The sequence below is a fragment of the Sciurus carolinensis genome, chromosome 4 (genome assembly GCF_902686445.1).
Source record: "Sciurus carolinensis chromosome 4, mSciCar1.2, whole genome shotgun sequence".
Classification (NCBI taxonomy): Eukaryota; Metazoa; Chordata; class Mammalia; order Rodentia; family Sciuridae; genus Sciurus; species Sciurus carolinensis.
In genome coordinates this window covers 53201098-53215173 of record NC_062216.1, presented here as the reverse complement: position 1 = coordinate 53215173, position 14076 = coordinate 53201098, and the positions used below count along the sequence as shown (strand labels likewise).

At 35.6% G+C, this 14076-nt stretch overlaps 1 protein-coding gene across 1 annotated transcript in view; it reads left to right on the top strand.

The window, feature by feature from the left end:
* Window positions 1-14076, top strand: part of LOC124982700 (disintegrin and metalloproteinase domain-containing protein 18-like) — a 132597-nt gene that overhangs the window by 58824 nt on the left and 59697 nt on the right. The window contains exons 12-14 of the mRNA XM_047549666.1: window positions 5538-5633; window positions 8139-8337; window positions 12246-12351. Of these exons, the coding sequence (XP_047405622.1) occupies window positions 5538-5633; window positions 8139-8337; window positions 12246-12351 (401 nt within the window). The remainder of the gene's footprint in view (window positions 1-5537; window positions 5634-8138; window positions 8338-12245; window positions 12352-14076) is intronic.

Below are 14076 nucleotides of genomic sequence, written 5' to 3'. Positions count from 1 at the left end.
GCCCGGGACCAGATGGGTTCTCAGCCAAGTTCTACAAAACCTTTAAAGAAGAGCTCATTCCAATACTTCTCAAAGTATTTCATGAAATAGAAGCAGAGGGAACCCTCCCAAACTCAATTCTGTGAGGCCAATATTACCCTGATACCTAAACCAGACAGAGACACATGGAGGAAAGAAAATTTCAGACCAATATCCTTAATGAACATTGATGCAAAAATTCTCAAAAAAAACTTAGCAAATCGCATACAAAAATATATTAAAAAGATAGTGCACCATGATCAAGTGGGTTTTATCCCAGGGATGCAAGGTTGGTTCAACATCCAGAAATCAATAATTGTAATTCACCATATCGACAGACTTAAAGTCAAGAATATCACATGATTATTTCAATAGATGCAGAAAAAGCATTCGATAAAATACAGCACCCCTTCATGCTCAAAACACTGGAAAAAATAGGGATAGTGGGAACATTCCTTAACATTGTAAAGGCCATCTATGCTAAGCTCATGGCCAATATCATTCTAAATGGTGAAAAACTGAAAGAATTCCCCCTAAAAACTGGAACAAGGCAGGGATGCCCTCTTTCACCACTTCTATTCAACATTGTCCTAGAAACTCTAACCAGAACAATTAGATAGACCAAGGAAATTAAAGGGATACAAATAGGAAAAGAAGAACTCAAACTATCCCTATTTACTGATGACATGATTATATATTTAGAGGAACCAGGAAATTCCACCAGAAAACTTTTAGAACTCATAAGTGAATTCAGTAAAGTAGCAGGATATAAGATCAGTGCTCATAAATCCAATGCATTTTAATACATAAATGATGAATCTTCAGAAAGAGAAGTTAGGAAAACTATCCCATTCACAATAGGTTCGAGAAAAATAAAATATTGGGAATCAATCTCACAAAAGAGGTGAAAGACCTCTACAATGAGAACTACAGAACACTAAAGAAAGAAATTTAATAAAACCTTAGAAGATGGAAAGATCTCCCATGTTCTTGGATAGGCAGAATTAATATTGTCAAAATCACCATACTACCAAAAATGCTATACAGATTCAGTGCAATTCCAATTAAAATCCCAATGACTTACCTCACATAAATAGAGCAAGCAATTATGAAATTCATCTGGAAGAATAAGACATCCAGAATAGCTAAAGCAATCCTTAGCAGGAAGAGTGAAGCAGGGGGCATCGCAATACCAGACCTTCAACTATACTACAAAGCAATAGTAACAAAAATGACGTGGTATTGGCACCAAAATAGACAGGTAGATCAATGGTACAGAATAAAGGAAACGGACACAAACCCAAACAAATACAATTTTCTCATACTAGACAAAGGTGCCAAAAATATGCAATGGAGAAAAGATAGCCTCTTCAACAAGTGGTACTGGGAAAACTGGAAATCTATATGCAACAGAGTGAAACTAAACCCATATCTCTCACCCTGCACAAAACTCAACTCAAAATGGATTAAGGACCTTGGAATCAGACCAGAGACCCTGCATCTTATAGAAGAGAAAGTAGGTCCAAATCTTTAACATGTTGGCTTAGGATCAGCCTTCCTTAACAGGACTCCCATAGCACAAGAAATAAAAGCAAGAATTAATAACTGGGATAGATTCAAACTAAAAAGCTTTCTCAGAAAAGGAAACTATCAGCAAAGTGAAGAGAGAGCCTACAGAGTGGGAGAAAATCTTTGCCACTCATACTTCAGATAGAGCACTAATTTCCAGAATATATAAAGAACTCAAAAAACTCTACACCAAGAATACAAAAAACCCAATCAACAAATGGGCTAAGGAAATGAATAGACACTTCACAGAAGAAGATCTACAAGCAATCAACAGATATATGAGAAAAAGTGTTCAACATCTTTCGTAATGAGAGAAATGGAAGTCAAAACTACCCTACGATTCCATCTCACCCCAAATAGAATGGCATTTATCAAGAATACAAGCAACAATAGGTGTTGGCAAGGATGTGGGGAAAAAGGTATGCTCATACATTGCTGGTGGGACTGCAAATTAGTGTAGCCACTCTGGAAAGCAGTGTGGAGATTCCTTAGAAAACTTGGAATGGAATAACCATTTGACCCAACTATTCCGAAGGACTTAAAATCAGCATACTACAGAGATACAGCCACATCAATGTTCATAGCTGCTCAATTCACAATAGCCAGATTTTGGAACCAACCTAGATGTCCTTCAATTGATGAATGGATAAAGAAACTGTGGTATATATATATACAATGGAATACTACTCAGCCATAAAAAAAATAATAAAATTATGACATTTGCAGGCAAATGGATGAAGTTGGAGAATATCATGCTAAGTGAGATAAGCCAATCTCAAAAAACCAAAGTACAAATGATCTAGCTGATAAGCAGATAATGACACATAATGGGGGGTGAGAGGGGGCGAGAATAGAGGAAGGAGGGACTGTATAGAGGGAAAAGAGGGGTGGGAGGGGTGGGGGGGGAAAAGCAGCTGACTACCACATTTACATACTATTAAATTCCTATTAATCATCTTCTCCAAAAGACTGAAACTTATATGTGTGAGTCTGTTTATCTGTGTGTGCATGCATGTGTGGGTGTAAAAGTTTTCCAGTTATTATGCTTTCCTTGACTCCTCCCTTACTCTGCTGATAAGCAGTACCAAATTCCTCTTGCATTCTCTTATACCTAAATATGATACCCATCTCCTTGCCAATAAATAGTGGCTATTTTTAATGAAAGAAAGAATGATGCAACCCATTCTGTGGCTAGATCTGCACACTGTGGTTTTCTACAACTACAGACTCTGGGAAGATTGACATTTATAACAGACACTGTCAGTGCCCAACAGCATGTACCTTTGGTGCAGAGTGTTTCATTACATGTACCAAAGTCTTGGTCCTGGACTGCTTTTTGTGACCTTAACAGTGAGTACAGTCATTAGCAGAGTGGGCTTAATGCACTTGGGAACTAACAATTGACTCTCAGATAATCATGATGATCAACTGGTTAACAAATGTCCCAAATTACTGCATCTTGTGAAGAAATTCTCTGAAGAATGTTCCGCATCAGCTTTTGGTACCCTGTGCCCAATTGGCTAAGTCCAGCTGCCACTTGTTTTAATTAATTTTTTTGCAGTGAGGCTTTACTGAAATACCCATTTTCATATTCTCTATTGCTGCTTTTGTGCTGCAACATAAGTGTGAATAAGTTGCTGTGGAGATCATACTGTGAGCAGCTTGGAAATAAGCACTGTTTGGTCCTTTACAGTCAAGGTGGCTGACTCCTGCTCCATACCCTCTGTCAGAGGTTCTTGTGGGATTTAGTTTAGTTTGCTGGAGTAGTAAAGAGTGCACTAACCCACATGTAGTAGTTGCTTCTCTTCCCTGACATTCACATTCCCATCCCAGGGGCTTGGTGGTAGGCATAATGGAGTTTTAATGGTATGCTCACTGTAATCCCTGACATTTGTGGATATGTTACAATACATGGCAAAGTACTTTTCAGAAGTAAGTAAGATTGTGAACTTTAAGAGGTAGGGATTATCCTGGATTCTCTGAATAAACTTCATTTAATCACAAACCAGACTTCACCTGGGATCAGTTGCCTCACAAGATGATGTTTGCTCTTCCCAAGCTCTGCATCCAACTTCCTCCCTTGGTTCTAGATCACCAATTAGAGTCAAGTGTAAATATAGTTCAAGTGAGAAGACACTCTCTGATTATGGAATAAATTATCGTTATTTTTTTTAATTTATAGGATTTTGCTGATATGCATAGACAAGAATATGCTATGGACAGATGTTAAGGACGTTACCCCAAGTTTTAAAATATGTTCCTGAATAGGGTATACTTTATTGATAGGGAAGGCTTTGTGGAGAATGACCTCAATACTTGGAAAGCAAACCTAAGGCCATTCTTAATGTACTGCTAAATTGATCCCTAAAGATTGGAAACAATCTATCCTACAATAAATGAAGTTGAGATACCAGAACTTGGCAGTTAGGGATCAAAATTTCAAAGCAGCAGTAACTTGAAAAGTTCACAACATTGTTGAAAATCTTAACAATGTATTTCTTCTGTAGAATGGGGTTGGTCATTGAAGGCATCATTATGGAGCTGGTTTCCCTTATATCACTAGGATCACTAGATTCCATAATAACAGAGGCTAAGGGGCAGCATTTGACCATGTAATGTAATTAGCATGGATGTAATTAGCATAATGGGAAGTGAGGCATAGATGACAGCTAAGGGTCTTGACCTGCAAGGATTTATACTTATGGCTAAGAGATCTGGCCACTCCATGACATTTTTTCGATGTATACAACCAAAAATTAAGGAAAGATGCACACAGGATCTGTGCAGTTGCTTTAAGTGGAAAAATCACAATCCATTGCCCAATTTCCAGATCTAAGTCAGTTCTTAGAGCTACAGCTATTTATTTGGATAGAGTATGAGATCCTATAATGCTCCAGCAAGGATAATTAGCTATTTATTCAAGCATTTGCCCCAAAGTGACCCACAGCCATTTACTAGAGTAATTTTACACTGTGGAATGGTGAATACCCTGGTCATTGCCGTATACAAAATCTGTGGTCACAGTGTGTACATCAGAAGGTCCAGAATACCATTCATTGTGTTTGTAGTAGCAGTGCAGAGAATCCAGGCAATTCTTGGAGTTCCTGAAAAAATCCCTCTGATAGGGGTTCAAGAGGCTCTATCATCTTAGCTTATTATCCTTCCAGAAGTCCTTTAGCGACCCACTAGGGTGGATCTACTTGGAAGTCGACAAGTGCTCACATTCTCTAACCTGTGCAGTATGAACTACAAAGATAGGAAATGCCAAGTGGAAGCAACTGAAATTACCAGAACAGAAAATAAGGACTAATATATACTTGCTGAAGAAATTAGAAAGTAATCTAAACTATATGAAAGTTAAATGATTTGATAACCAAGACATTTGAAATATATTGTGTGCAGAATCTATACTAACAGCGGTGACATCACAGGCCCCCAAATATCATCATGGTTGGCACAGAGTCTGTTTCCATGGTCGTGTCAATGCAGGTGCTTCGTAAAATAAATAAAGGAAGAAGGTACCACTAACACTAAAAAAATACACGAATACACATTAAATGTATTTTATTATACTTGTTATACTTAGTCACAGTAGGAATCTTCAAAAATAATTAACAACACAATTGAGGAAAGTTTATGTTTTCTCCTGAAAATTTACCTTTTTTAAAACATTCCCTGAAAATATATTTCCATGTTAGTAATTTATGAATACATTTCCAATATTTCAGTGAGCAAATGTTACTAATCAACTGTTAATTTAGATGCTATTTTCTTAGTGCTTTCTAAGCTACAGGGTAGCTTAGAAAGAGTAAAGAAAGAAAGTAAATCTTCATTGCATGTAATTATATTGTATAGTGGGTTAAACATGGAGTTTTGAATTGATGTTAAGATGAGGAAACAAGTTCTTAAATGGTTCAACTGGAATAATAATTCCTCTTTGGGGATTTTAGGAATGTCAATTTAAAAAGTGCTGCGATTATAAGACTTGTAAACTGAAAGGCCCAGTAAAATGTGGTTCAGGATCATGTTGTACATCTGAATGTGAGGTAAGTTGCTGACATTCCTGAAACAGAACTTCAATTTTAATTCTAGAAGACTGTATTAACTGAATCAATATAGAATTTGTAAAAAAAAAAATAGAATTAAGTGAAATAAAATAGAAATTACATAAAGAAATAAGTATATAAGGAAAATTGTTATGAAATAAAGAAGACATCTCAGACTGGTACTGATTTTTCTGTAGTGTTGAACCACAAAGTCTACCATCTTCTAAATTATCAAATAAAGAGGAGAAAGAATATACATATTTCTATGTCAAAAATACTGATACTTAAATACATCTTAAAGTCAAATGAATGATAAGTTACTAAGTATGAAGAAATTATAACAGGAAAACAGGAAAAGTGTATAGTATGCAAAATATGAAAACACATACAATAACAATGGTTATTGTACTGGAATAGTTATATAAATTATTCCATAATGTTCTAAAGTTAGTAAATGTGGGTTATTAATACAATGTTATCTCTAATACAATAAGTTTGGATAAGAAAGCAGGTTCCATAGTGCAAGATATTTTATGATTTCAGTTCTGGTCAATCACTTATACTTAAACACTACATATATTCTTTCCTCCCAATTTTTCTATTAAGATCTAACTTAGTTCAACAAAATTCTGTTAGTGAGGATTTCTTGAGTGTTATAACTGGTAATGTCACAGTCAAGGGTAGGTGATTTCCACATGCCCTCTTATTTACAAGTTCCCCCTTATTTCTTTGTTGTCAATCCATACTTCCACCCACAGCTCCTAGTAATCACCAGTCTGTTTTCTGCCTTTATAATTTTGCTTTAACAAGAATATTGCATATATTAAATCATACAATATGCACAAATATATGATTTAGATATTGTAGCACAATGAATTTGAGATTCATTCATGTCCTGGTTTTATCAGTTCGTTCATTTTGTTGCTGAACAGAATTAAACATATTAGAGTGACATACCACAGTTTATTATTCCAGTCCCCAGTTGAGGAACATCTGGGTCATTTTCAGTTTGGGGAAATAAAAATGTACCTGCTACAAATAGTAGATTGTATATGAATATAGTGCTTCATTTCTTTTGGCTGGATACTTTGAAATAGGATTGCTGAACCATATAGTAAATGTACATGAATTTGTGCTACTTTGAATTCCAAACAACTACTTATAAAATGTACAGTTGTTTTGCAAATTAAATGTAAGCTCTAAAACTATACAACTACTGACTTTATTTTATCTTCACTCTTGGTTTGCTATTTTTACATTTTAAAAATAATTTCACTGGTTGCTCCAAGGTTTACAAATCTTTGATTAGTCAGAGACTAATTTCATATACCATACCACTTCCTGTGTAGTAAATGGATCTGATAAAAGAACATTCCTATTTACTACAAACACAAAATATGTTGCTGTTATTTTTGCTTTAGTCTTTTATATTTAGATCAAGTGAAAGAAGAAAAATATAAATTTATAATTAATACAATTTATTCCATTTCCAGCTCTAATTTCCTTTATCTGTTCAGTATTATATGTCTTGTATCTAAAAACCTTCCCTTAGTATTTTTTTGTAATGTGGGTCTGCTGAAAATGAATTCTCTCAGTTAACTTGTTTGTGTAGAAGATTCTTTATTTCTCATTCACTTTTTTTTCATCACTTTTAAGATGTCAATTCATTTATTTATCACCTTTGCTTTATTAAGTAAGCAATTGTATCAACATGGATTTTACTGTGTGTATATGTGTGGAAAAGAGAGAGAAACTTCATCTTATATAGCAGGTCAGCATTTGGATATGGTGGACTTTACTATGAAATGCAAAAGACAACCAATTTTTTTTTCAGCAAGTCACAAACATTTAGTAGTAACTATACTCTTCTTCTGAGCTATGCAGGGAGATCTTTATGCTCTTGGGTAGTAATAAATACAATGCTGGTTGTTTGATCAGTATTATATACATTGTTATGAAGTATTATTCTAAGCATTTTTCCATTAAATTGATTCCATTAATCAATTTAATACCGATAAGAACTCTATGAAAATATTATTATTATCCTAAATTTACACAGTGTGCAAAATGAGACACCATATGTCTCATTCATACAAACAAGATAATACAAGTCAAACCAGGGACTGAAACTTGATAGACTGGCTTCTGTGTCTCTCCAAGAACAAAAAAGGTAATGGTAATGATCCTTCAATTTTAAGAAACATGTCTGTTTGACCAATCTGTTTAGTTTCCCTTTAAATATTGGTTGCATCAAACTGCCTCATACTGAAGAACATCACAGAGGTGGGAAGCTGTAAACCTGATGTTAGAGGGATTGTTTTATATCTTTGAGATAGTGACTCTTCCCTGGCCCTCTCAATGCATGCTGTACCTGATTCCTCCTTGGGAGAATGCTTCAGGAATTCTGTCATTCCCTTGGTCATCAATAAGCAAGCATGTTTTGTTTGATAAATCACTTCAGTAAGTAAGAACATAATTCTGTTTCTGTTTTTCCTTTTCCTCCAGTTTTCAGTAGCAGGCATTCCATGTAGAAAGAGTGTTGACCAGGAGTGTGATTTTACAGAGTACTGCAATGGAACTTCTAGCCATTGTGTTCCTGACACTTACGCATTGAACGGACATTTGTGCAGGTTTGGAACTGCATATTGTTACAACGGACGATGCCAAACTACTGATAACCAGTGTGCCAAGATATTTGGAAAAGGTACTGCTCTTTCATATTTCTTTTACCTTAAACTTGGATCCTTCTCTGGGTTTCATAATGTACCACACAACTCTAGAAGTGGAAGAACCTGGATCACAAACTTAGGTTAAGACATTAAGAAAGTAAAGCTTTATAGAACTCCTTGAGATTTTTCCCCAAGATAATGTTGTATCTTCCTTTTCTCATGACTTGAGTTTGGGTTTTGTTCATGAGCTACCTGGGCAAAATTTCATTATGTTTATACCTCATAATTTACATAAAGATTCGAATGGCAGATCAACTAATTCTGAAATTTTACTTATCTTCCTTTTATTCTTCACATTCATGATCTCATTTTAATGGTGTGAAACTTATAAAATCAGAGTGAATTTCATTCCTCACTGAAGAGCAGCTGCTAGAATAATAATAGTCATAGGCCACCTGGTCAAAAATCCATGTTCATAGTTTGCTTTTTCAGAAAGCTTTTAAGTGTAATTCAAATAAGATTCAGGCATATATGCTTACTTTTGGTGAGCAATTATTCACAGTACCCTAATATGATTTTATGTTTTAGAGAGATTGAGATAAATTGAATACATCAAAATCACCTAATGAAATATATTCAAATATAATTATTTGATAATATGCTAAAGGTAACATGACACCTAGTTTTAATTATTTGCCCATCGATAAGCTAAGGAGTATAGTTTTTACCAAATGACATGTATGTGGTCCATGTTGTCTTTCTAATTATTTGAAACTTGTCTTTAGTAACAAGTTTCAGATTATATGATTTAATCAAAATTCAACCAGATCTGAATTAATTTTTAAGTCACATGTCCGTGCTATTTTCTCTATGCTGTTTTCAGAATGCTACTTCTTTGTGGGTTTGCATGTTTTTAATGTTTATTTGTTTTAATACTATTTGTTATTATCAGAATAATTTTACATCAGGATTTAACACATCTCTTAAAAATCAAATCAAATAATATTTTCTGTAAGGAATATCTAGGACATACCCTCTCTCTCTCTCTCTCTTTTTTTCTTTAACCCAAAAAAGGTAACTTGACATTTGATGTCTTTTGGAGTTCTAATTGAAACAGATGTTTAGGAGAGTTTATGAATCATGTGTTTCTTCCTCTAGTATAAGCCCTAATGTCCTCACAAAACTGACATAAAGGTTCAAAATTCTCACTTTCTGGTATAGTTTGTTCATTTATTCATTCATTTGGGCTCCTAACTGATGCAGGCATTTTTTTCTCTTCTTATGTTACCAAAAACCATAGAGCCAAAGACAGTTCTGAGACTGCTAAGTGAGACATTCAGATTAACAAGTGGTTAACATTAGTTTGACATTCTTTGGTGAAAGAGAATATGCTAGCTGGTGCAATGGAAGTGCATGACTGAAACAACATCTACAAGGACAGTGGAATTTGATGGCTATTAGTAAACACTATTAAATTTAGGAAAAGATAAGAAAAATGTGCATTTCAAGGCAAAGTGTGAGCTCGAAGAGTCTACCTGCAAACATATGATGATTCATCCCTTAAAAAATGAGGTTCTAAAGGACTTGATTGTCAAGTTGAAGCAACTCTGAAGAAGATTAAGTTTTCCATCAGATCTATTTTTCCATTGTTAAAGTTCTGACTGGAAAAAAATGTAGGACCTGTACTTAGAGATGAGGATAGTTGGAAAGTGGCCCCCAAAATATGAATTTCCAGGATTCTCTGAAACTTCTGACCCTATGGAAGGTCCAATTCTGTTCCCTCCCTCATTCTCTCTCAGCTTAGCATGGCGTAAGTATGATCCCCTTGGATAAATGAAAATTTATCGTTTAGGGGAGCAGTCTTGCAAAGCATAGGATTTACCATCCTGGCAAAGATACTAGATAATAGTAAAAACATTTCACTAGCATGGTTTCCAGAGCAAACATCCTTACTCTTAAGTCAAGTTTAAATTAAAGAGTTTTCATAACAGATTATGGAAAGAAAGAAAGAAAATGCTTAGTAAAATGGTCATAGTGTACTGCCTATAATGTGTGTGTAAGGCCAAATATTTGGGTTCAACAAAAGCCCAAGACCGTAGAAAGTGCTGTGACAGGGATACCAAAATCAGCATAAGTTCCAAAGATGGCTTCCTCTGCAAGCCAGACAGCAGTGCTTAACTTCTGGGAACCAAAAAGATGAAGTTAGAATAATTAGCAATGGGGTTGGAGTAGCAGACATGAGTACTTTATCTACTGAGTGTAAGGGAGATAACAGAAGTGACTTTTCTCGGCCTGTGAGCAGTCAGAAAGGGTATAACTCAATTTGTACCACCAAAGTTTGATAAACTTTGTAACCTCAATAATGTCATAATGCCACATCCAAATTCTGAATCTAAGCCAATATTTAGAACCAGAATGATTGACTTAAGTGGAAGCTAAGACCCCAGAAGATAAACCCCACCATACTTTGGCAAACATATATGTTCACAGTTCTCCTATCATGTCCCTACAACTATTTAACTAGGTATCTATACACTAGATATATATACAGCTTTTCTTTTTTCTCACTTCGCATCTATGAATACCTGAGGTTTCATCATGACCAGCTGACACAGAAGGAACAAACTCAGACTTGTTTCTTAGGTGGGCTGGCTAGATAACTGGATGGAAGGCAGGACAAACAAGTGGCTTCACTGCAACCTCACCTGGGAGTGGTCTTGAGATATCCTGACTACCTGGCCTTCCGCCTTCCATAGGAAGAGGTATGACCAGTCACTAGACAGCAGATGTTTTTATAGGTGGTGACAAAGGGCTCTGCTTCTTGGTAGGAAACAGAATGTGGAAAGATTGGAAGATTCGAAATAAAAATTCTGGGGTAGAAATACATGGATAGACAATTTGAACTGGGCGAGAAATGTGCAGATCAGCATTTGAACTCATTAGGTAAACACTCATCAGAGAAAAATCTATCATGGAAAGACACAAAGCACCTGGAGAGGTACTGACTCATCCAGTCAACAAACATAATCAGCCATATCATCGCCTACAAGACAGATATGTTCCTGGATTTTCTCTATTTCTTTTCCTTCCTGCTCTTGAAGGGGCTGATATTTTTCTGCATTTGACTTGTCTCTTTCTTGAGTGCTTACCTTACTGGTCAAAAGCAGGCAAGAGTAACCAAGACACGTTCTGTTTTCTTGCCTCTGTGGCTAAGGCAACTCCTCTATCAGTGCCGCTGTCCCTAAATGATTAAGAAGAGTTTCTCCAAATGTGTCAATGCCCCAGAGCATGGATTATTCACTTTTGAGCTGCTGCTGTTAGCTTTCTCACCACTTATTCCTAGGCTCCACTGCCAGGGCCACACTTCTTAGGCCTATTTGAGAGCAAAGCTCTCCACTTCCAGGTGTAGGTTTCCATTCCTGTGTTTAACAAAATGGAATCACCCCCAAATCTCCAAGATTTAAACATTTAATGTAGCTATTTGATATTCCATATTATTTTCACTATGATACCCAACTTGAAAGATGAATTTTAAAATACCACTGAACTCCGTGAGAGAGAGAAAAAAATAATAATATGGCAAATCATATAACTGGTTCCAAAGGTTCCTGCCCCCAAATGACATGCTTTAAAATTCTCATGTGATTAACAGAAGAGCAAGTTACAATGTCACAGCTACTACCCTTTGGACGAGGAAGTGGTTGCCCGCATAGGAAAGGGCAGCAGTTTCCTTCATAAAATGATATTACTTACTGAAGTAGATATAATCCTTTACAGTTTTGTTAGATATGAGTATTTCTTTCCACATATTGACAGGGTGCTCGTGGAAACCAAAGATTGATCAAATCCATGATTATGTTGAAATAAGAATTTCATTAGTTCATTACTAACAAATAATTTATTTGGATTAAGGATGCTAACACAGCTGATGTGTTCACTACAGGCGCTCAAGGAGGTCCCTACACCTGCTTTAAAGAACTTAATTCTCCTAATGAGAGACTTGGAGATTGTGGTTTTAAAAATTCTGAACCATTACCTTGTGAACAGAAGTACGTATACAGAAGGGGATTGTTTATTTAAATCATAAAAATTACATATTTCTTGTCAAGAGACACCAAATAATAATGAACATTAAATGGAAAACAGGACAGTATTTTCAAATTGCAGTATATATATTTTTTCTTCTATGCAATTCAGTTTCATTTTCCTTTCATTGACGTGATCCTAAACATGAGACTGAATGAATAAAAGGCTGAAAATTATTACCAGAGGAAGAAAGTAGGCACAAATTTCCAAAATTCAGGACTCCTGTAGTGAGAATTAAAATTAAGTTTTGAATTAGGTCTATCAATGGCAATAATCCTAAAGCAGTTTTTTTTTTATCTTTAAAACAGGATTGTTGAAAGGAAGAAAACTTTGTTTTGTTTTTGTTGTTTGTTTCCAAAAAAACTGATATATAAAGCATAGAATTATATTTGACTACCTCAGTGTGGCTATTGGAGCATAGTTTTGCTAAAAGCCACATATTAAAGTGATTAATGAAATCCAATAAAGGAAGTTCTTACCCTGTAACAAGTGCTTCCTTAATTTCATTGAGGTATTAATAATAAAAGACACATATACATGCATACAAACACAGACACAATAAAAACCAAACCAGAGTCAAGAAATAAGAAAGAAGAAAGATAATAGAAAAACACTCAGATAAGATCAAGTAATTCAGGGAAGAGCAGAGCTTTCTTTTATCTTCCAAAGAATCACCAGGGGAAAAAAAAAAAAAAGTAAAATCCTTAAGTAATTATCACACACAGTACAGTTCAAACAATGTGGGCTCCTTATGAAGATGAAAAATAAATGCTGAAGGTGTCTATATGGGTGGGGTAGGAAGATAACCTCCTCTAGTCTCCTTCATCCATTAATTTGCCATAGATAATGCATGGCATGAAGAGGATATAGAATTTCCCTCATTCCCCATAGGAGGACTAGTGCATAGAAAGAGGGGATGTGGAATCACAAAGATAAGTGGGAACAACATGAGGAAAACCTGTATAATAACTACAAGACAAGGTGTAATCAGCTACACCTTGTTGGATACTGATATTAAGCACTAGAGACCAAGCACAGTAAGATATACCACAGTAGATCCCAACAAAGAGAGAAGGTGTGATATAGCAGTGCACTTAATCTCTCTCTCAGATGGCCAGAGGTTTGTTGCCTTTGATCTAACACTACTTGTGTCAGTTAGTTTTACATCATCATGCCCAAAATACCTGACAAGAACAACTTAGAGGAGGAAAGATTTATTTGGGCTCACCATTTAAGTGGTTCAATCTATGGGTGGCCAACTCCATTGCTCTGAGCCATAGATGAGACAAAATCATGGCAGAAGGCTGTGACAGAAAAACTGCTCAACTCATGGCAGCCAGAAGCATAAAGATAGTGAGGGAGGAACCAGGGATAAGACATAGCCCATGGTCATGCCCCCACTGACCAACTTCCTCTAGTTGTGCCCCACCTGCCTACAGTTACCACTCCATAGTCCTTTTAGGTTATTAATCCATCAAATGGATTAATTCACACCTGAGGATATAGTTCTCACAATCTAATCTTTTAACCTGTATACATATATATTCTGGCACATATGTATCAGGGGACTTCGGATATATAGAAACATATTTTCTAGAGATCATGACAGGGACCACAGGAATATCAGAAGATGCAGGAAGAGTAAATACAATTAGCCCCTTTTAGCAATTTTAAGCAAAAAAGTCACC